The following is a 19,716-nucleotide window of genomic DNA, read 5'->3' as shown; positions in this document are numbered from 1 at the left end:
TCCTGGTGTACCCACCTTGACCACCAGGTGTCAGTGTAATGTAAGAAAATGTTCTATCCCGTATTATTTTGTTGGCACCATACACATGCTTTTATTTTGTAACTCGTTTCACGGAAACAATACTTTTATTTTGAAAGGCACGACCGGATACCGAGGAAGTTGACTGTTATGTCTACTTTGCAAGTGTACGAGACAAAAAAAAGTGGCAATGACGCGTGACATGAGGGAAAAAAGTCACCTGACACTTTAATTAATAAGAGGAGCGCCTCATGGCACCCGGACAAATATCTGTAAGGCGTTTGTGGCTGTTTTTATGTTTTTGTTGCCGGCTGTGGACAAGCCGAAGTCCCGGTAACGGGTGAGTGTGTGGAGCCAACGACCAGGGATGCTAATTAGTTAGCTGCCCAGTGACCAGCATATGGAAACTTTTACTCTATTTCTCTCCAAATAACAACTTTGATATAAACTTATACTGTCCTTTAGAGTACTTAAAAATATATATATCAAAGTCAAAGTCTGCTTTATTGTCAATTTCTTCACATGCCAAGACACACAAAGAGATCGAAATAACGGTGACAAGACATAGTACACAATATACATACAAGTAAACAACACCAAAAAAACAAGAAGGCACAAATAAGAGTGATGAATAAATAATAAACAAATAACACAATAAATAAGAGGAGCAAAAATGGAGCAAGTGTGCATATTCCCTGACTTTTAGTGTTTTTTTATTTCTCGACAGTCACCCACTTCCTCATTGTTATAACCAGTTTAATTTGGTCGACAGCTCCTCTGTGTATAATTTTAACGATGTTTTAGTTAGTTTCTATACATTTGCACTATATCTAAGTCATATTTGATGACCATGCAAAATATTTTATGAAAAAGCACCCTATGTTTATACCATATTTACATTTTTAATATCCGATCACGTGACCCTAACTTCTGCATTTCCACGTAAAAATAATTGAAAATCACCAGGCAAATATCTAAAACGATATTTAATTAATTTCCACTTAAATGGAAGGACTGAAAACATTCTTGCTACCTTGCCTTCCCTCTTCAGAGTGTGGGCGTTGGATGACACCCCAGTGGCCCACATGAGCATCCCGCAGCCCAACTCGGACGGCCTGGGTCCTCACCACTCACGCTTCAGTGACTGTCAGGCCATCGTGCACGGCAATCTCACACACGAGAACATTCGTGCCAGCAACCACAGCGGTCTGCCGCTAGCCGAGTCCAGGCTGGTCACGTACGAACTGCCTGGCCGTGTTGGGACCGGTAATCATCACATTATTAGCGTTATCTTTTTTTTTAACTTTATTAATTGTTGTGAGTTTGTTTTCTGCCTCAGCCCATTTTACTGTCGTCCACGACCCACTGAGGACCCTGTCGGTGCTGGAGCCAGGTCGGCCGGGAGGCTGCGCCAATTACACTTTGTCGACGGTGGAAGCCACGTCCCGGGCCCCTGGCTGTCTGTACGCCCAGAACGGCGGCTTCTTCGACACACGTACAGGCCAGTGTCTGGGCAACGTGGTGAGTGACGGCAGGATGGTGCAGGACAGCGGTGGCGTGCAGAACGCCCTGTTTGGCATGAGGAGGGACGGCACCCTGGTGTTTGGGTAAGAGACGGAAAATAATCAAATTGTCATTGATGTTTTTTTCACTCAATATTGTGCTTCTCTGTGTGTAGGTATCTGTCCGAGGAAGAGGTTTTGGATGCATCCAATCCCTTTGTTCAGTTGGTGAGCGGAGTCATGTGGCTGCTGAGAAATGGCGAGGTGTACGTTAATTCCAGTCTGAAGGCTGAATGCAAGGGGACGCAGGAGACCGGTACTGACGTCCTCGTGCTTCGACGGTGGTCATAGCGTTCCGTCATGAATAACGTTTTGTGCGCTTTTGGCAGGCTCCTTGCAGTATTTCACCGACGTTATTTCGGCCAGGACGGCGTTGGGTCACGACGCCGAGGGCAGGGTTGTCTTGGTGCAGATAGACGGACAGACGGGAGAAAGGGGGTGAGAGATTTGGACGGAAAAAAAAGAATTCCACATAAAATCTTGAAGCTTTATGTCAATGTCTTGACAGAATGAACCTTTGGGAGATGGCTGACTTTCTCAAAGAAAATGGAGTCATCAACGCTATCAATATGGATGGCGGCGGGTCGTCCACCTTTGTGTCCAATGGCATCTTGGCCAGCTACCCGTCTGACAAATGGTAGATTGCGCCTCATAAGCAGAAATCACCTCTCGCTGCAGACTGAAACCATTCTCCCACCCTCAGCAAGGCAAACACAAGGTGGCGCTGCGCTCGGGCAGTCTCCACCGTCCTGTGCGTCCACCCGCGACGTTGCCGGCCGGCGGACTGCGGCGGACACGGCATATGCGAGGACGGAGTTTGTCGCTGCCAGGAAGGCTGGCGGGGCGCCGGCTGCGAGTCGGCGGTGTGTCAACCGCCATTTTGCGGTCCCCACGGGGTCTGCACCGCCGGTAAGCATTGCGGACCACTTCCCCTTTTAGCTTAGATGCTTCATTTGCCATTCATGTTGCAGGCGGTTGCGTCTGTGACGCCGGATGGAGAGGCAAGAACTGCAGTCAAGGTACGTAGCTAGCAAGAGGCGCTAACACAAACTCAGATGTGTCAATGAAATATTCTGTTGCTTTTTCCTCAGAATGTTTGGCAGGTTTCTATGGCAACGGCTGCAATCTGACTTGCATCTGCATGAACGGCGGCTCGTGCCATCACGTCCACGGAGGCTGCAGCTGCATGCCGGGATTCTCCGGAGCGACCTGTGAAGAAGGTACGAGAGATGGAGCGCCACCACAGAAAAGCTGAGGCCCGACATGAGCTCAGCACCCAATTGCTCTTCGTCAATATCTCAGGAGTGTGGATTGAGTCGAGTTATCTTTTCAGGTGGACGCTCACAGGACAAAGAGCAGGAGCGAGAAACCTATCTGACAGAGTAAGTTCACAAATAAATCTGTTTTTGTTACACTTCACTCTCGTCGTGTTGCAACTTTCAATTTTGTTTTTAGGAAGTAATTATGACTTTTCATATATTGGCACCTTTTTCATCAAACAAGCAACTTTTTGCAGAGAGAAAACAAATCCTGAAAATGCACTTTTTAGAAATATATCTTTTTTTATTTCAGGGCAACCTGGTTGACGCTCACGATCATCCTGAGCATTCTGCTGTTGCTCAGCCTGCTGGCTGTGGTGGCCCTGCTGCGCAGGCCCTCACGGGTGAGTCGCACGCGTGCCAACTACACCTACCTGCCGCTGACCACCTCCGACGGAGAGGTTTCCAACGGCCGTACGGCTGACAAATGTGATCGGGATTGCTCAAACTCACTGGAAATAATATAGGCCATGAAGAAGAGACACTTGACTTTCAAACACTGGAAAAGGTGAGGTCCATAAAGTCTTGTCACACTTGACAGACATTCCACACACACATTTTTGTTTAATTATAACTTAAAGTATGATCATTTAATGTACTTTATTTGAATTTTTATTTTTTGGAGATTGTGGTCATTCTCAGGGATAAATTCTGCTGCCAGTCAGCTGGAATCGCAGTCCAAATCATTTTGATAGAATATTCAAATGTCAATGAAGAATGTATAGAATTATTGGGAATTTATATTTATAGTACTCTATCAATATTTGATGAGACTATCCAACAAATGAATAAAAAAAAGACTTATTTTTCTGTCTGGTGTGTTGTCAACTTCTGTTGGCTTGCGAAAAAGCCTTTAGGATGTAATTCCCTTGTCGGCCTGGTAGAGGGCGACAAAGACTCACGAACAGCAAACACTGCTGTGTTTTCTTTCTCCATTTCCCTTGTTTGTTTTTTCATTTGTTAAATGTGTTTTCAAGTCTGAATAATTTGGATATATCAATAAAATTAGAAAATTAAGAAAACAAAGAAATTGATCATTTGAGAGAAAATAAAATAAATCGATATAAAATATGCAAAACATAAATCCCCAAAAAACTGAAAACCTCATTACAATATTTTGTAATTAATACGTGGTATTAAAATATTTGTAAAAACAAATTTTACATGACTTGTTGCATTGTTGTTGCCGAGAAAAGAAGTTGACTTTGTGACTTGAAGGACTTTGCCACTGTTTTGAACTCAATCAATCTGATGCAATACTGTGCAGGAAGAGTGTGTGATTTGCTCCCCTGGGTGTGTGCACATATTTGTGGCCCAACACTCCACCCAACTTAGGAAACAACATGTAAATATGTCATGACAATTACATGGAATTGTGTGAAGAAATCAAAAAGAAAGTCAAGGCAAAAGTGTGACTGTCAGCTCAGAGGTCAGTGTGTCTCATTCACATTCCCCTCAGCGTGTTGACGATAAAGTGCGGGAAGGGCATGACCCTGTCGGCGCTCCCGTCATGCATGAGGTCACCACAGCAGAAAAAGAAAAATAACATGTCTATATTTGAATGCACAAAAAAATTATGATTATTTAAACATTACAAAAGTAACCTTTTTAAATAATTAAACATAAGGACATTAACATATAAAAAATGCACCAGCGATTATTTGAACAAATGAAATTAAAAAAAATCTAAATCAAATAATTTAAAAAAAATGAGTAGTATAAAAGGAAGGCTTTTAATTGCTGTAGAAGAACATGAAATGAACTACTGCAGTGAATAATCACTCGAAAGACTCAATGAAATGTGAGATTCTTGGGAACACAACATAACACATTGCATCATGACACCAGTTGCTTTTTCCATACTGTACATCTTGTCCCATTTCCCAATAGAGCGTACGTAGACAAAAGAAAAAAAAAGTAGGTTATTGACCTGTGCGTGGACCCAAGTGCAGTTGTGCAACTCGCAGGAAAACACGCTTATGTAAAGACAAGCCCACCCAACTCCACATATGGAGGAGGCTCTTTATTATTGTTTTGCTGGAACACTGACACACTGAATGAGGGGGAACATTTTGTCCACCCCCATTCCTTGAAACTAAATTCTGCTTGGAATTCTGCTTTCACAAAGTGGAGACAAGTTCTAAATAGCAGCCATAAATGTTTAAAAAGAGGTTAGAATGATTAAAGATTAACCCCGTTGGAAAGTTTTGGAAGGTTCTCGTAGGGTTGATGTCATGCAGAAGCCATCAAGGACGTTCTTATCAGTGTTGTGATGTCCTCAAATGGACAGGTAAGACCTGCTTGTGCACAAATGGAAAAACGGCAGGCCAGACAAGCGAGTCTTATCTCATGTGTGTGTTTTTCCAATCTTAATCTATGGTTTTGTTTTGGTACGGTTGATTTGAATCAAGCAAGGACCGATTCATATGACCGGACCAATTTGGTTGAGGGATTCAGCCACTTAGAATAAGATAGCACCAACTCCATTTTTCATTTCTCTTCATCTTAAATTTCTTAATCTTTTTTGCTCAAAAAAAATATTACTTAATTGAGGTCAAATGATTACTATTCTGGAAATATTGCAAGTTTTGTTCCTCAAAGACGACTTATTGTGTTTAAAAAGAATACTTATATATTGGTTAAAATCCATATTTATTGCTGTTCAACTTTTTTTTCCTCAAAATTAAAACCAACCAAAAATGTGACTTACAAAATGCTCATTTTATTTCAATTCTGAAAAGGGTAATGATTGGTTCATATGTACAAAATAAACGTTATTTAAACATCGTAAAACTACAATAACAAAAACACTGAATCCGGATTGCGTTTACAAACGTTACAAAACACAACCGGAACCGGATATGAACCGACTTGCATAACAATGCAACGTTTGGGGGCTCATGAGAGCGTTGCCCGGTCTTGTCCTTCAGCGAACACGGTCACGTGTGTTAGTGACACTCGGTCCCGCGCCCCACGATTGGCCGAGACGCGGGCGTTGGCCCCGCCTTGCCTGACGTCACGCCGATCAGCTGTTGAGGAGGCCTAAGCGCATACAACAATAACAAAAGGAGCAGTCGGGGGAAACCAAGAAGATACAACAGCCGATGTCAAGTTCCTAACCTTACGCCTTTTTTTCTACTTTATTTCTTCTACGAAGAAAGCGTGGAGTTTTTCGTTTTTAGAAAAAGACACACATCTACCTCGCGATCAAGAAGGAATTTTCGCTTTTTTATTGACGTCGTCGGCTGAGCTGCAGGTGGGTTCTTTGTTTTCTCCCCACACGCAGAATTCATCATTCTGCGCAATTAATCCAGATTTTTTTTCTTCATGTATCTTCACTTATATCGGACTGTTTGTTGCTCCTTTCTGATCATTGATGGCATCATATAAATGTTGTACGTTTTGTTCCACTTGGCATCTTTTCTTCATGATGCTTTTAAGTCCTTGCGTGTTTGTAACTGCGTATTTTCTCCAGTGCATTCGATTGTGTGTTGTTACACCGTAATAACATTGTGTTTACGTGGTTTGATCGTGACCAAAGTCGTGTCGAATAACAAATCCCCTACCCCCACCCCACTTCTTCTTTTCCACGCCCGGCTGCTAACGAGCTAAACCGTCTTAGACAAACAGGCTTCTCAACCCCCCGCTCTAAGACTATCACTTAAAGGCCTAAAATGGCAGCCGATAAATCGACTAATCGATCTTCGTGAAAACTCAACTAAAAGCGTCTTTATATTTGGTTGATTTCAAAATTTACAAGGTAGTTTTGCTATAAGTACCCATCTTTTCCAACGGAATCAGTTGGTGTATGTATGTAACAATTAATCAACTTTTACATTTTGCCAAGTTTACTTTGTCTTGAAACCACCAAATACTAACAGATCCACACTTGTAACTACTTGTTAGGATTATTTTCATCTGACATTTGACATTTAACTTAACTGCGTTGTTGATTCGGTATTTGTTTACTCGTTCTGAGTTGTTGACAGGAGGAGGAGCTGCAGATTATCAGATTTTTTTTCATTTATTTTGGTCTCCTACGATGGTGTCGTTTTTTTCCCTTGTCCAAACATGTTTATGATGTTTAAAGTTCAACGACTTCTCCAGAAAAAAAAAGCCACTTTTTACCTGATGTTGAAATGTACGAGTGTGAAAAGAGACGCTAACGCAGCACAACCGCAGTGAACCGCGTGGCGTGTTCAGGTGCTGCGAGCAAATCAGACATTTGAAAACTTACAAGTGCCATGCAGCGAATCAAAGCAAGTTTGGATTAAAATTCAGTAAAGAATTGTGTGAGTGGCGCTCCTCTACCTTTAAGAACAAAGGCCCACGAAATGTAGAGATTCTGACGAACAACAATCACAACCATGCGCCGTTTTCGATTCGAGTAAACAAAGAACGTTCGGGCAACGAGCAAACTCAAGTCACGACACGCGTTTTGCACGTTAAATACGTTTAACGAGGCTCCATCCGTTATGGAAATTCAACAAGTAGACACTTAGACGCGGGGACAGAAGTTAGACGGCATTGTGAGTATTAGCGCCATCAAAACAGCTCGAGTATGGCGATGTACGAGCTACGGTCGGGGTTTTGAAAGCGTCACAGCTTTGGCAAGTCACGGGTAGTTTATATACCGCCAAATAAATCCGACATTTGAGTGTCTGGATAGGTCCAACTGGCCGAAATACTAGCAGGGCAGAAATGCTGTCCTCAGTAAGCGTTGTCATGACTTTAAATAAAGCAACGAAGAGTCCCTGTGGCGCTGAATGACTATGCGCTTTGTCCTCCGGTGTGCCGACCAACTGTGATGATGTTGGTGCGTGTCCTATTTACCGCTGTTGAATGGAACCCTTTTTTTTTTGTTCCTTTAACAGCTGAAACCGTTGCAGCTGCGGACTGCATAATCCTTCAAATTTACAACACAAAAGAGCCACAACATGTGTTCGTTTCGTATGTTAAACATTGCAAACGCATGTGCAATGATGGGAAACTCGGGAGATGGAGAGAGAGAGCATATTACAAATACATATACTAATTAAATTACACTTTTTTTTTTCCCGTAACGCAATCTTAATAAGGTAGAGTGCCATAGATTAATGGGAATGAACATCACTGTTTAGTTATAAACCTTCAAACAACTGCTTTAATAATAATAATGCTACTCAAAATTTGCACGTATATATATAAAAAACCCATAAAGAGTGATTGATCAAAAATATCTGTGATATCATGAACTGACTAAAATTGATCTCCTGTGTCTTTCAGGTCTCTGAGTCATTGTCCCCCCCCCCGCATCTACATTATACGTCTAACCATGTGCGGCCCCCTGGCTCTCCGATGAGTTGCGACCACTCGATGCACTTTAGCGCCCCGGCCGAGCGCCTGCCCGCCCGTAGCTGATGACCGAAGCGCCTCTCGGCCCTTCCCCGAACCGCGCCCACGCCCCAGCAGGATGTTCCAGAGGTTCGCCAGCGCCTTGTTCGGCGACGACGTTGCCGCGCCCGAGCCAACCCGCCGCCTTCGCCACGATAAGCAGCCCGAGGAAGAGGAGGAGGAGGAAGACTGGATTCTGGTCAACTTTCTGGGTGAGTGCTCAAACTTGTCCGACTGACTTTAATCGGTGCGCACGGTAAACTGCTCATTAGGCTCGTTTTGTTCTTTAATTCAACTCAATGAGCAATCACAAATCCAAGTTATAGCAAGAAGGTGGATATTTTTCATTGGGGTCATTTGCTATGTACTTAATGAAGTGTCCTGTGACTTACGACTTGACACGTGCCACCAAAAAAGGAAGTAAGCAAACAGTGAGCAGGTTTGTTTGCAATGTTCTTGCATCATTCCTCTCTCAAAGTCAAAAAGTCAAAGTCTGCTTTATCGTCCATTTCTTCACGTGCCAAGACACAAAGAAATCGAAATGACGTTCCCACGGTGTCAAGACATAGTACACAATATACATACAAGTAAACACAAAAAATAAAAACAAGAAGGCAGAAACAAAGAATGAATAAGAGCGATGAATAAATAATAAATAAACAAATAACACGTGTTCTGCTCACGTGTTTGGATGTTATCAGGCAGAAAAAGAAAAAACCCGGAAGGAAAAGTCGATAAATTGCAATATTTGACTTATCGTTCCTTAAAAAGAAAAAAATGATACACGGGTTATTTTTAGTGGCCGGCCAGCTGAGAGCTTAACTTCCTGTCTGGGTGAGTCATGAGAAGCTGCAGTGAGTGTGTGTGTGTGTGTGTGTGTGTGTGTGTGTGTGTGTTGGCCTCCACATTTGGCTTCCTTTCGGGCTTCAAATATAATGTCAGCAGCGTTGGTGGCGTGTGTTTGTAGAGCTGTTGTTGGTGAGCCTGTGGTCAGGTTAGGTCACGTGATGTTTGGCTGCTAAACCATCAGGCAACACTGTAACACAATCACAGCGCCTCCTGCTGTTACTTATGAAACACTACACCTTTATCCATTGGCACAATTGTTTTTTTTTTTTTTGGTCCGTCTTCATTTACCAAGTAATTGTAAAAAAGACGAGCTTTGCCCTTGAGTGAGACTGATATTTATAAAAATATTGTTCTTGTGTCATCAGCTGATAGCTGTTCAAGCCAGCGTGGCGGCGACAGCCTATCCGCTTCCACCGTTGGCCGGGGCGAGGGGGAGGAGGAAGACGACGAGGACCTGGTGATGATCCCGTCCCCCATGGCCAGCCCTCCCGTCCGCTACGCCTCCTGCACCTCCCTCAACTCCACGGCCGACACCGATCCGGACGGCGGCGCCGAAGACGACGAGGGGGAGGAAGACGAGGACGGCGACTTCCTGCGTCTGGACGCCTCCTCCTTGGAGGAGAGCTGGTTCGTCACCCCGCCGCCGTGTTTCACCGGCCGCGGGATCCAGTCCGTCCTGGTGGAGACCAGTCCTCTGGAGAACCTGCTGATTGAACACCCAAGCATGTCGGTCTACGCCCACCACAGCCCCCCCAGGCTCAACCAGAAGCCCATGCAGCGCTCTCTGGACCTGACCGCCGCTCCCAAGGAGAAAGGCAGGCGGGCTCTGGACGCTTCACGTCACAGGTTCGTAATTCGGGGATTGGTTTGAAGAGATTCGGGTGAAGAATTTAGTGCTAATATCGTTCTGATATGTTGTCTCGCAGGCCAGACGTGTCATCGGTCCAGCGCCGTGCAGGCTCGCATCAGCCGGCATGCTACGCGGCGGCGCTGTCCACCCGCGCCGGCCTGTTCCCGCAGCGTCCGGGCCTGGCCGGCCAGTCGCTCTTGTCCCGCAACGCGCTGCGCCGCCTCAACCTGTTGCACCCGCCCAAGGCCGGCCCCACCCACCTGCACCAGCCCAGCCAGCGCCACCTCAACTTCTGAGGGCGCCGCCTTCGCCTCGGCGTCACGCAACAAGCACCAGCAGCTCGTCCCAAGATGATATTTTGACAACAGAGGCGTCCGATTGGGTCAAAACGCGGCACGGAAAGCCGTTTTTGTTTGTCTTCTCCTTCCTTCATGGACTCTTCTTCCTCACGTGTAGAATCAGCGCTGTAGGTCACTTTACTCAGAGGCGGACTCACTTTATTCACGATGACATCATCACCCGACAACCTGTCACAATACTTGAACGTCACAGTTGAGCGCCGGAAGGCAGAGTTCCAGTTACCGCATTTTGGGCAAAAAGGTCTTGGCGATTTGCCGACGCTGTTATTTCCACCATTCAAACTCCGAATGTTAGCTTGTCGCTAAACAATGTAGCATATTAATTGTGGTATGGACAGCCGATGCGGCGACACAGATTATGAAAGGTGGCCCCGACATTGTTACGTGGTGCCAGTCGTCAAAATGTTTTACGTACAAAGCTCAGATGGGAACTGGAACCCCGCTCGAAGGTGTTGATCGTCCCTTCAACTCGAGTGTAAATAGAGAACCGAACTGATTGTTTTTATCGTAAAAAGTCACTCCGTTGCATCGAAAGGGGGAAATTCACGTGTTGTCCTGCCTCTGACTTCTTTTCGGTCATTTTCCCCATCAACGTAACAGAGGAAGAAAAAAAAAGTTTTTAAAAAAATGGGTTAGATATCACTAAGCTTGCCTTGTTTTCACTGTAGCTTTACATTGAATAGAAATGTAAGAAAAATGTATTTAAAAAAAAAAAAAAGTCCAAAATATTTTTTTTTTGAAAAAACAATTTAAAAACAGATTACATATCAGTATGGGAACGTTTGTGTGCGCGTGTGTGTATTTGCGTCTGGTAGAGTTGTTGTTAGTAAGTGAAAACAGAGAAAATGGAAAGAAAAATGTTGTTTTTCTGATTTTTTTTTTTTTTTTTATTGTTCTTAAATGAATCTGCAGTCCAATTCTCAGGGTCACAACCAATCACTTTTTACTCGGAAATGCAGATTTACTTGATGGCTGATGATTATTATTATTTTTTTCTTGTGAGACATTTAGTGTTGGTCCCTGGACTGTTGATTGCGACATGTTTTCTTATTGTTTTTACGTAGATACACTTTGTAAAACTAAACCAAAAAATAGGTAGCGAGGATCTGTAATCTTTTAAGTATGATATTAAGATGATGTTTGTAACTTTTGTTGTTTGACTTTTAACATGATGAGGATGAATAATAATAATCACATTTACGTTATGGGAAAAAAAATTACTCACTTTGTTCATGGACTAAACGGTATATCTGTTTTGTATTTTTACTTTTAAATCATTTTAGTGGATGTCATGAAAGAAGTGGGCATAAATTAGCTTCCTTACCATGTACTCGTGTTATTATATTTAGGATGATTACTTAACTAAAAAAAAAAAAAGTAACAGGCACATTTGACAAATGATAACAATCAGGACTTCTGTGTCATTTTAAAGCACCAACGAATGAAACCTGGGGACGTTTCTTTGGTGCCGTTGAAACTTTTTCATCATAGCTTGAATGTCACAAATCATGTAATTTTTTTTTTTTTTTTACAATATCTGTGACGCAAGGGATCACAGGATATTTCGATTGGTATGTCTTGAAAGCTAACAGGGATTTGTTGTGTTTTTTGTTTTTGCTAATGTTCAATGCCTTGAAAAATTGCGCATCACGTGCCTTCCAGGTTGAGGTGTTCTTAGGACAATGCATCAATGAAGAACTTGGACTCTTGTTTTTCTGTCTTTTATGTTTTGGAACATTCTACAAGAAAACATAAGACCCAAATGGATGTCAACTATGCACCACGTTCTTTCACTCGCCCTTTTTTTTCTAGACTTGCAAGCAAGCAGACAGAATCATGTAGCAAAACCTCCAGTTTTTTTTATTCTCAAGTGTGAAGAATATTATGTGGCATTTGTATTTGTATTTTTCTTTTTTTCACCAAGTGTTACACGTTTTTTTTCCTTGTGTAGTTTACTGGAATAATACCGCACTTTGCCAAAAGAAAAAAAAAAAAAAGAAAAATTAACTTGGTGTAGGATTTGTAGGGTTAACGTTTTTTCTTTTATTTATCGACATATTTCCTGTGTATTTTGTATATGTACGACTGTTCACTTTTCTTGGAACTCTGATGTTATATGGGGGTCGTCTGTTTTCAAACTGTAATAGTTCCAATGTTTGATCGTTTAGAAGTTGCAAAATAAATGTTTTCATACTCACACGTTCAGTTGTGGAAGTCTTCGTTTGTGTCTGCTTGACTATTATAATTTTTTTATCTTGTTGAATTTATTGTTTATTTCTATAGATAGACAGCTACTGCAACAAAAACACTCAAAAGTATATAAACCCTCTGTAATTTAAGTTTAAGTCCTAAAGTTACATTATAAATGTGTTCTCTACCTAACAAATGTGGTATAATGTTGAAAAGTCCGCATTTTCGCTTTGTTGACACATTTGACAGCAGCAGCACGTGCTTTTCTGTTTACGTTTTGCCCGCCGAGTCACGTGACGAGTCGGGCTAAGCTTCCATTGGCCGAGTGTCATGCAGACTCCGCCCCTGAACGCGGAAGTTCCTCCGGCCGCCGGTGAAAAATTGGCTATATATGCCACTTTGCAATAACTTCCCTGCCTCATTCACGTTCCGGTCGGTTAAAGGGGTTGTGGCGCGTCGTTTAAATCCAACCGGAAAATAGGAAAATCCGTATTTCAGTGGAAAAACACCGTGAATTACGTCCGCCGATTGAAATGAACGCGGTCTGCTCAGGGAACTGGAAAAAATGCCCTTCAAATCGGCGAATGTTTTTCTCGAATGAGCGTTTAAATCTCCGTTCAGGCGCACCGGGTCCGGGGCTTGCGTAGACAGGTTGCCGGAGAATATTTCCGCTCGTTTTCAAACTTTTGAGCGCGTTTACGTGCGAACCGGGAACGCGCATGCGCAGTGGCAGCGCGGCATAAGAGGCGGATATAAGGATTGGCGCCGGCGCCACAGCTGATCCATTCACTCATTCTTCCTTCTGGAGGTAAGACAAGCGCTCCGATGACCTCTTTTATACACTTTAAGAGAAATTTTAAACTCTGTCTTCACCCTACTAGGCCTTATGTGAGATGTATCTTGCTTAGTGAGGTGAAAACAATCTTTTTTTCTCTTGTTTTGCAATCGGTTGCAGATTGAACTTGAGAATGTGCCTCAGTTTTCGATGATTTGCCACCTAGAATCGAAAATATACACTCAACGACATCCGCTTGGTATATTACAATGTCATTACTGCCGCGCTTGGTGCCATCTTGCACTTTTTTTTAAACGAAAGTTGACAAGACAAAGTATCGTTGACAATGTCATTCACAAAGTCGTTTTTCCTCGTCTCCGAAATGACATTTTAACTCCTCGTCGTTGTTCGTGGCTTGTACGATGGCTATAAACCCGTCTTTTGTGAGTATTAATAATTGTGTTATTAACATCATCGAGAGCAATGTTGACCCAGTTAGCAACCCAGCTAACAGCAGCTAATTACAGTAGCTTCCCTCCCAAACTTGAGCTCGCACTCTAAGCGCTTATCCGCTTCCAAATGGTCACAAGTGTGGTTAAAAGAGACGACGAGGGTTTAATTTAGTTGCTGGGGGTGTTAAAAAGTCATCATGGTTGTGTCTGGGGTGCTTTTTAGACGACTTTGTGGCCGTGGAGTTTGGGGGGGCTCCTTCAATCCTCCCGCTTAACGCTGCTCGAATTGGCGCGTCTTTGCGTTTCTATTCTCGCTTAAACTTGACGTTTTGACTCATTTCCGTCGCTCAAAGTACGCCAAAATGTTTGGAAGGGTTGATTCTAGCAATTGATGGTCAAAAAGTGCCATTAAGTAGGGTGTTTTTTGAGCTTTTTTTGTTTGAAAGCGAGGGAACAACCACCCCCCTTTTCTTCCTCTGGAGTCAGTCTGTCATATTCATTCTTTAAACATTAAATGCACCATTTTGTTTTGTATAAATGCGAATTCCCTAGTCATGTCAAATACAAATGGACGAATCCTTTATAAGCTTTTATTATAGTGTTATTAACTTGTTACACACCCTGTACTTATCATTTGAGCCCACGTACTATGCCACAATGATTTAACGCATAATAAATTCAAGAATTAGAGTGAGTAGAGTCACAAAATAATGATGGAAGTCACACAAAACAGTCACTCTAAGTCATTTTGACTCTTAGGTTCATTATTATACAACACATTTTTGTGGCATACACAATTCAGACTCAGTGTATTCAGTCAGACCATCATTCTTTCAATTTAAAGCCACCATTTTGTCACTTTTTGTCATCAGAGGTGAATTAAAACATCGTGCGTGCGCAATATTCGCCTTTAAAAGCATTTCGGTGACTTTTGTTGACTTATAATTGCCACTTGTGAGTCAAATACGACAAGATGGCTCTTTAGCACGTAGGTGCCGCAGTGGCTCTGGGATGTGACTTCCATCTCGGGCCTCTTTTTTTATGATGCACGCTAACGTTTATTTGTCTCTTTTGCAGAAGCTCGAGTCCAGTCGCCACGACCATGTCCAGACGCAGGTGAGCGAGCACCTGCTGCCGTTGTTTGTGTAAGGGGTGATGGGAGGCAGGGGAGGGTGGAGAGAGAGGGCGGGGGTGTTCTTCCCTCCCCCCTGGGATTAGGGTGGGCCGGGTGGGGCCAGACCATTATCACATTTAAACGTGTCTGCGTCACTCAAGTACATTGTTGTTCACGTCACACAAAAGAAAACCTTTCACGCTGAATTTTAGATGGGGGTAGGCTTCAGATCACCCACAAGGAGAAAATAGATGACGCTAATCAATAATGTTCATGTTTCTTCTCAGTGATCGCATCACCCTTCAAGCCAGAGACTCAAACACGCTGGAACCCACCCCCAGAGCGCCACTGAGGAAAAGAAAGTGCGAGGTTGGTTGACGCATGTTTTACGCTTGACGCACAGACATCATCGTCAATCGAGCCTAACTGTGGGCGGGATTATGCAAATGAGACACATTGTTCCACCGCAGTTGGGGGAAAACTGAGAAAAGATCGCTCACAGGCTCATTTTTGGGAAATATGCGACAAAATAAAAGTTCATGTCGGTGTTTCCGTTTGTGTGACTGGTCTTGTGTTTGTGTGGCAGCCCTCCAAGAAGAGTCAACCCGCTGCAAAGAAACAAAGCTGCTATGAAATTCAGGTTTGTGTTTTGTTTTTTTAAGGGGGTGGGGGAGTCTCATTAGCAAACCGACTGTGTGGTGAGAGCTGATGACTGCTGCTACGCTCATTAAGTGGCATCTTTAAAAGTCAAATCAGCCATTTGAGATATTTCAGGTCGTCTGATGGCAGCCATGTTTTTTTTATTTATTAATGACGGTATACTATTTTGTTTTTTTGCGGGGTGTAGAAGTGTTGGTCGGACGAAGGAGCCAGTCCGTGCGTCCTCATCGAGACGCCGCACAAAGAACTGGAACCCGCCGACCTTGCCGGCTTCAAGCAGTACCGTTTCAAGAACCTCTTCATCAAGCCCTCGCCCCTCCCTTGTCTCAGGTAGAGCCTCCCTAAAATGGCCGCCTCGAATAGCGTCACGCCTGATATTGACCTTGTGGGCGACGTTGCAGTTGGGCCAGCTCGGACGACGTGTGGATCAAGATGCTCAACAAGGAGCTCAAGTACGTTCACGACAAGAATTACTTGCAGAGACACCAAAAGCTGCAGCCCAGCATGAGGGCCATCCTCCTCGACTGGCTACTTGAGGTCAGAACCACACATTTCCAAAATGTCATTATTAGATTTTTGTGTAAAAGTTGTAAACAAAATTTCTTTCCATAGGTGAGCGAAGTGTACTGCCTCCACCGGCAAACGGCGTACTTGGCGCAGGACTTCTTTGACCGCTTCATGCTGACTCAGGAGGACGTCAACAAGGACTACCTGCAACTCATCGGCATCACCGCGCTCTTCATCGCCTCCAAGATCGAGGTCAGAGGTCACCCTCGTCTTTTTGTACACTGCCTAAAAGTATCGATCTCATTCAAGTCCTCTACCGCAGGAGATCTACCCTCCTAAAATTGGCGAGTTTGCCTACGTGACGGATGGCGCCTGCGACACGTGGGACATCCGCCGCACCGAGCTTCAAATCCTCAAGGTGGCGCCCCACATTCCGAACCACGTTCAAGCTCTTTTTTGAAACAAAATTCTGAATGTTCCATTTTGGATTTCTCGTAGGCATTAGACTGGAATCTTTGTCCGGAGACTCCCATCTCTTGGCTCAAGCTTTACGCTCAAGTGGAGGCCCAGAACGGCGATGAGAACTTTCTTGTGCCGCAGTTCTCACAGGAAATATACATTCAGATGACGCAGGTGAGAACTTCCTGTTTGCTAACATACAACAGTGGAGGCTGTGCTCGCATCCCAAAACACGAGGACTCATTTTTTTTGTGTGTTTTTGTGGTTCTGTCCTCTCAGCTGTTGGACTTGTGCATAATGGATATCCGCTCGTTGGACTTTAGCTACAGCGTCCTCGCCGCCGCCGCCTTCTGCCACTTCTCCACCTTCGACGTCGTCAACAAAGTGTCCGGTAGGTTCCACAGATGCTGCTAGCAGTCGGTAAAGGCAGCTCGGTAACGTTTTTCCGTGTTTTACGCGCATCAGGTCTGACGTGGGAAAGCGTGTCGGAGTGCGTGCGGTGGATGAGCCCCTTCGTGGACACGCTGCGCTCAGAGGCCAAACCTGAGCTCAAGACTTTCGCCAGAGTGAAGACTGAAGACCGACACAACATCCAGACGCACGTTATCTACTTGGACTTCCTGGTGAGTCTCGCTCCATCACAGTGAAAGTTATTCATGAATATTAGTTGTGGTGTATTTCATTAAAAATGAAATTGAATCAACTGATTCTGTCTGACAGAGAAAAGCTCAAGAGCGCCACACTCGGGATGTCAGCAACTGCCCGCTTTCACCTGTGGTTGCCATGGCAACCGTCTTGACACCACCCAGCAGCACGGAGAAACCGACTAATGACTGAGTGGGAGAGGGATCTTGGCAGCCTTTTTTTTAGCAGCCAAAAAAAAAACAAGTTGAATTTAAAGACATGAAATGAGATTTTTGCGAAAGACTTCCTGGTGCTTCTTCATTTTGTCGTTCCATCCCATTGGCAGCGTGGGGAACCTGCAGCTTTGTGGTCACTGGCGATCACTTATTTTGTGTGTTTTTCGTGACTGTTTCGTTCCTGGAAACTTGACTTGAGCCATTGCTGCTGCTTACACGCTACTACGGGCTCGTATTTATTGAATTTAAAGAAAAAAAATTAATAGGACTCTTGAGAGCTATTTATGACTGTTTTGTCTGTGCCTTGAGATGTTCAGCCATTATTTTTTTTGTGTACATAGTTCCATTTTTTTTGGAAATGTTCTTTTACAGAATATTGGAATCTTTTAAATAAAAAAATAAATCGATGGTAGTGATTACTATTCATTTAAATTTGGTCTCTTTTGGTTTTGTCCTTTTGCATCAGTAGTTTAATAGTCATACATTCATTTAGCATCTATTGTTTGTATGGCGAAATGTTGCTGATATATATCTTCCAGAAATCACATTTTTTTGTCCTTATTTTATAACTTACTCTACTTTATACTTACTACTATCACCCATGAGGTTTTTTTCAGTTTTGTTGCACTACCAAGTGTGTACACAAGATGGCAGTATATAGCTGCTTTTTATATTTAATCAAGTATTTTATACTATATCATTCTCATTTCTTTTTTTTTCACTTTTTAAAAAAAGTAAAGAAGGACCAGAAATTTGTACCAGCAAGTGTAGCAACTTTTACCAAAGCAAAGTTACAGGGGTTACAAATTTCTGCTCTTTCCTTGCTTTTTTTTATGCATTAAATGAGTCATCCAAGTTCCGACTATGTGAGTGGTCATTGAACTCACCCCGGATCACCTGCAGAATGGGCGCGAGAACTTCTCAAAGAAAATGAAAGAAAACAAACCTAGTATCTAAAGATTTACAAAAAAATAACAAACACAAAAGTGTCAGCGGGCTCGCGGCTCAGCCAGGACGGCGTCACAATCCCCAAAAGTTTGCTTGTTGGAAAGATTGGGAGCACCTGAGTTCCAGCCGGGAGGCCGACCCCTCAGCTGAGTGTGGCCGTTTAAAGCACCTCCTTTTCGGCTATGCGGTGGAGGTGGCGTCAGACTTCATGGGAAATGTAAGTCAAATGAATCCCTCCTAATTTCAACTGAATATATAACGATGTTTGCGTATGTTGGTGACTGGTGTAAAGATATCATTTCTTGTTTTTTGACATTTTAAGCGATAGTCTGTACAATGATTTCCAATGGGGGAAATTGTGACGCGTCCTTCCGTGACGTCACTAAGACATGGAGGGCCTCACCTCCATTTCTTAGTTGATGTGCGTTGCTCTATTCCTCATTAAAAGGGGGCGTTTTAAAGGCATTTGTTCTTTCATTATTCCTCCAAAATGAATGGATGAAATAGAAAATGTTTACCGTTCCTAAACTGCATGTTAAATTCGATACAGTAGCTCACCATATGATAAACACCACCTCGTGAGCACTTCATTAAAGTCGTTAAAAGAAAGACAGAAAGATAAAGTATTACAATACAATACACCTTTATTTATCCTCGATTTAATTTCTTACATGTGACACATCTCAAACAAACGGCTTCCAATACAAGCTTAATGTTGTGATGTACGCGCAATAATTGTATTACGGCATATCAATATGAGTGTGGGCCACAAATCTTTCCATTTTCAATGTGCAGCAGCAAAGTCACATGATCAATGCATAGCAGCCATCGAGCATAATTCACACTGCGTGTGTGTGTGTGTGTGTGAGTGAGTGCAGTAAATCCATGACAAAGATGAAGTAACAGGCGGCGTGCTTGTAAACGTCCGCTGGACATTTCAATGATCAACAACAACCTGCAGCAGTCATTCATTCCCGCTGAATCGTCACTTATGCGCAACCGTGGCGGTGACATCACCGCTACACAACTTTATCACTGCATAAAAGTATGTTGCTCACAAAGTAGGGTTTGGAAATATTCTTCCAAGACAGGTTAAATGTTTAAATTCTTATTTTATATTATTATCTCAGATTAGGGTTTGTAATCAGGGTTTTGACCATTCAGTGGTTTGCGGTGTGGTTTCTCTGTCGTGTATTTGTGTGCCGAACATCCAAGTGTGGATTTATTTCCTCGCTGGCTCGCCTTCTTCCTCTTCTTTTTTTTGATTCATGTTGTGTACGCGGCCTCAAGGTTGACGCCGTCTTCTTACTCCTGCGCGGACGAAGATGACTTATGTTTGTGTGTGTGTGTGCGCGCGGCTCGTACGTGTGTGGAAGTTTTACGCCCGTGTTGCCACATCCGGCGGCCTCATCCATCTCGCT

General features: G+C 43.4%; 3 protein-coding genes across 5 annotated transcripts; all 3 read left to right on the top strand.

Moving 5' to 3' along the window:
* The first annotated feature begins 127 nt into the window (after positions 1-127).
* Positions 128-3,709, top strand: nagpa (N-acetylglucosamine-1-phosphodiester alpha-N-acetylglucosaminidase). The gene is made up of 11 exons (XM_037274035.1): positions 128-358; positions 1,070-1,284; positions 1,358-1,625; positions 1,697-1,836; positions 1,910-2,018; positions 2,089-2,217; positions 2,284-2,489; positions 2,552-2,599; positions 2,672-2,800; positions 2,914-2,962; positions 3,153-3,709. The coding sequence occupies exons 1-11, from the start codon at positions 270-272 to the stop codon at positions 3,364-3,366; spliced, it is 1,596 nt and encodes a 531-aa protein (XP_037129930.1). The 5' UTR covers positions 128-269; the 3' UTR covers positions 3,367-3,709.
* Positions 3,710-5,939: 2,230 nt separating this feature from the next.
* On the top strand, positions 5,940-12,529 carry tp53inp1 (tumor protein p53 inducible nuclear protein 1). 2 transcript variants are annotated; one of them, XR_005100655.1, is made up of 5 exons: positions 5,940-6,155; positions 8,165-8,484; positions 9,487-9,967; positions 10,048-10,327; positions 10,382-12,529. XR_005100655.1 is itself a non-coding variant. In XM_037274048.1 (4 exons), the coding sequence occupies exons 2-4, from the start codon at positions 8,352-8,354 to the stop codon at positions 10,265-10,267; spliced, it is 834 nt and encodes a 277-aa protein (XP_037129943.1). In that variant the 5' UTR covers positions 5,940-6,155; positions 8,165-8,351; the 3' UTR covers positions 10,268-12,529. The 2 variants fall into 2 exon arrangements, 1 of the variants encoding a protein (XP_037129943.1); XM_037274048.1 differs by having other exon boundaries at positions 10,048-12,529.
* Positions 12,530-13,249: 720 nt separating this feature from the next.
* ccne2 (cyclin E2) lies at positions 13,250-17,598 on the top strand. 2 transcript variants are annotated; one of them, XM_037274045.1, is made up of 12 exons: positions 13,250-13,328; positions 14,825-14,863; positions 15,149-15,230; positions 15,448-15,501; positions 15,709-15,851; positions 15,923-16,058; positions 16,134-16,280; positions 16,351-16,446; positions 16,527-16,661; positions 16,767-16,878; positions 16,953-17,110; positions 17,208-17,598. In XM_037274045.1, exons 2-12 carry the CDS (start codon positions 14,850-14,852, stop codon positions 17,322-17,324), a joined length of 1,194 nt encoding a protein of 397 aa, XP_037129940.1. In that variant the 5' UTR covers positions 13,250-13,328; positions 14,825-14,849; the 3' UTR covers positions 17,325-17,598. The 2 variants fall into 2 exon arrangements, with proteins under 2 accessions (XP_037129940.1, XP_037129939.1); XM_037274044.1 differs by having other exon boundaries at positions 15,445-15,501.
* The last annotated feature ends 2,118 nt before the right edge of the window (positions 17,599-19,716 follow it).

The sequence above is a fragment of the Syngnathus acus genome, chromosome 16, assembly GCF_901709675.1.
Source record: "Syngnathus acus chromosome 16, fSynAcu1.2, whole genome shotgun sequence".
Classification (NCBI taxonomy): Eukaryota; Metazoa; Chordata; class Actinopteri; order Syngnathiformes; family Syngnathidae; genus Syngnathus; species Syngnathus acus.
Note: the sequence above shows the minus strand (reverse complement) of the source record. Positions and strands in the feature narration are given on the sequence as shown.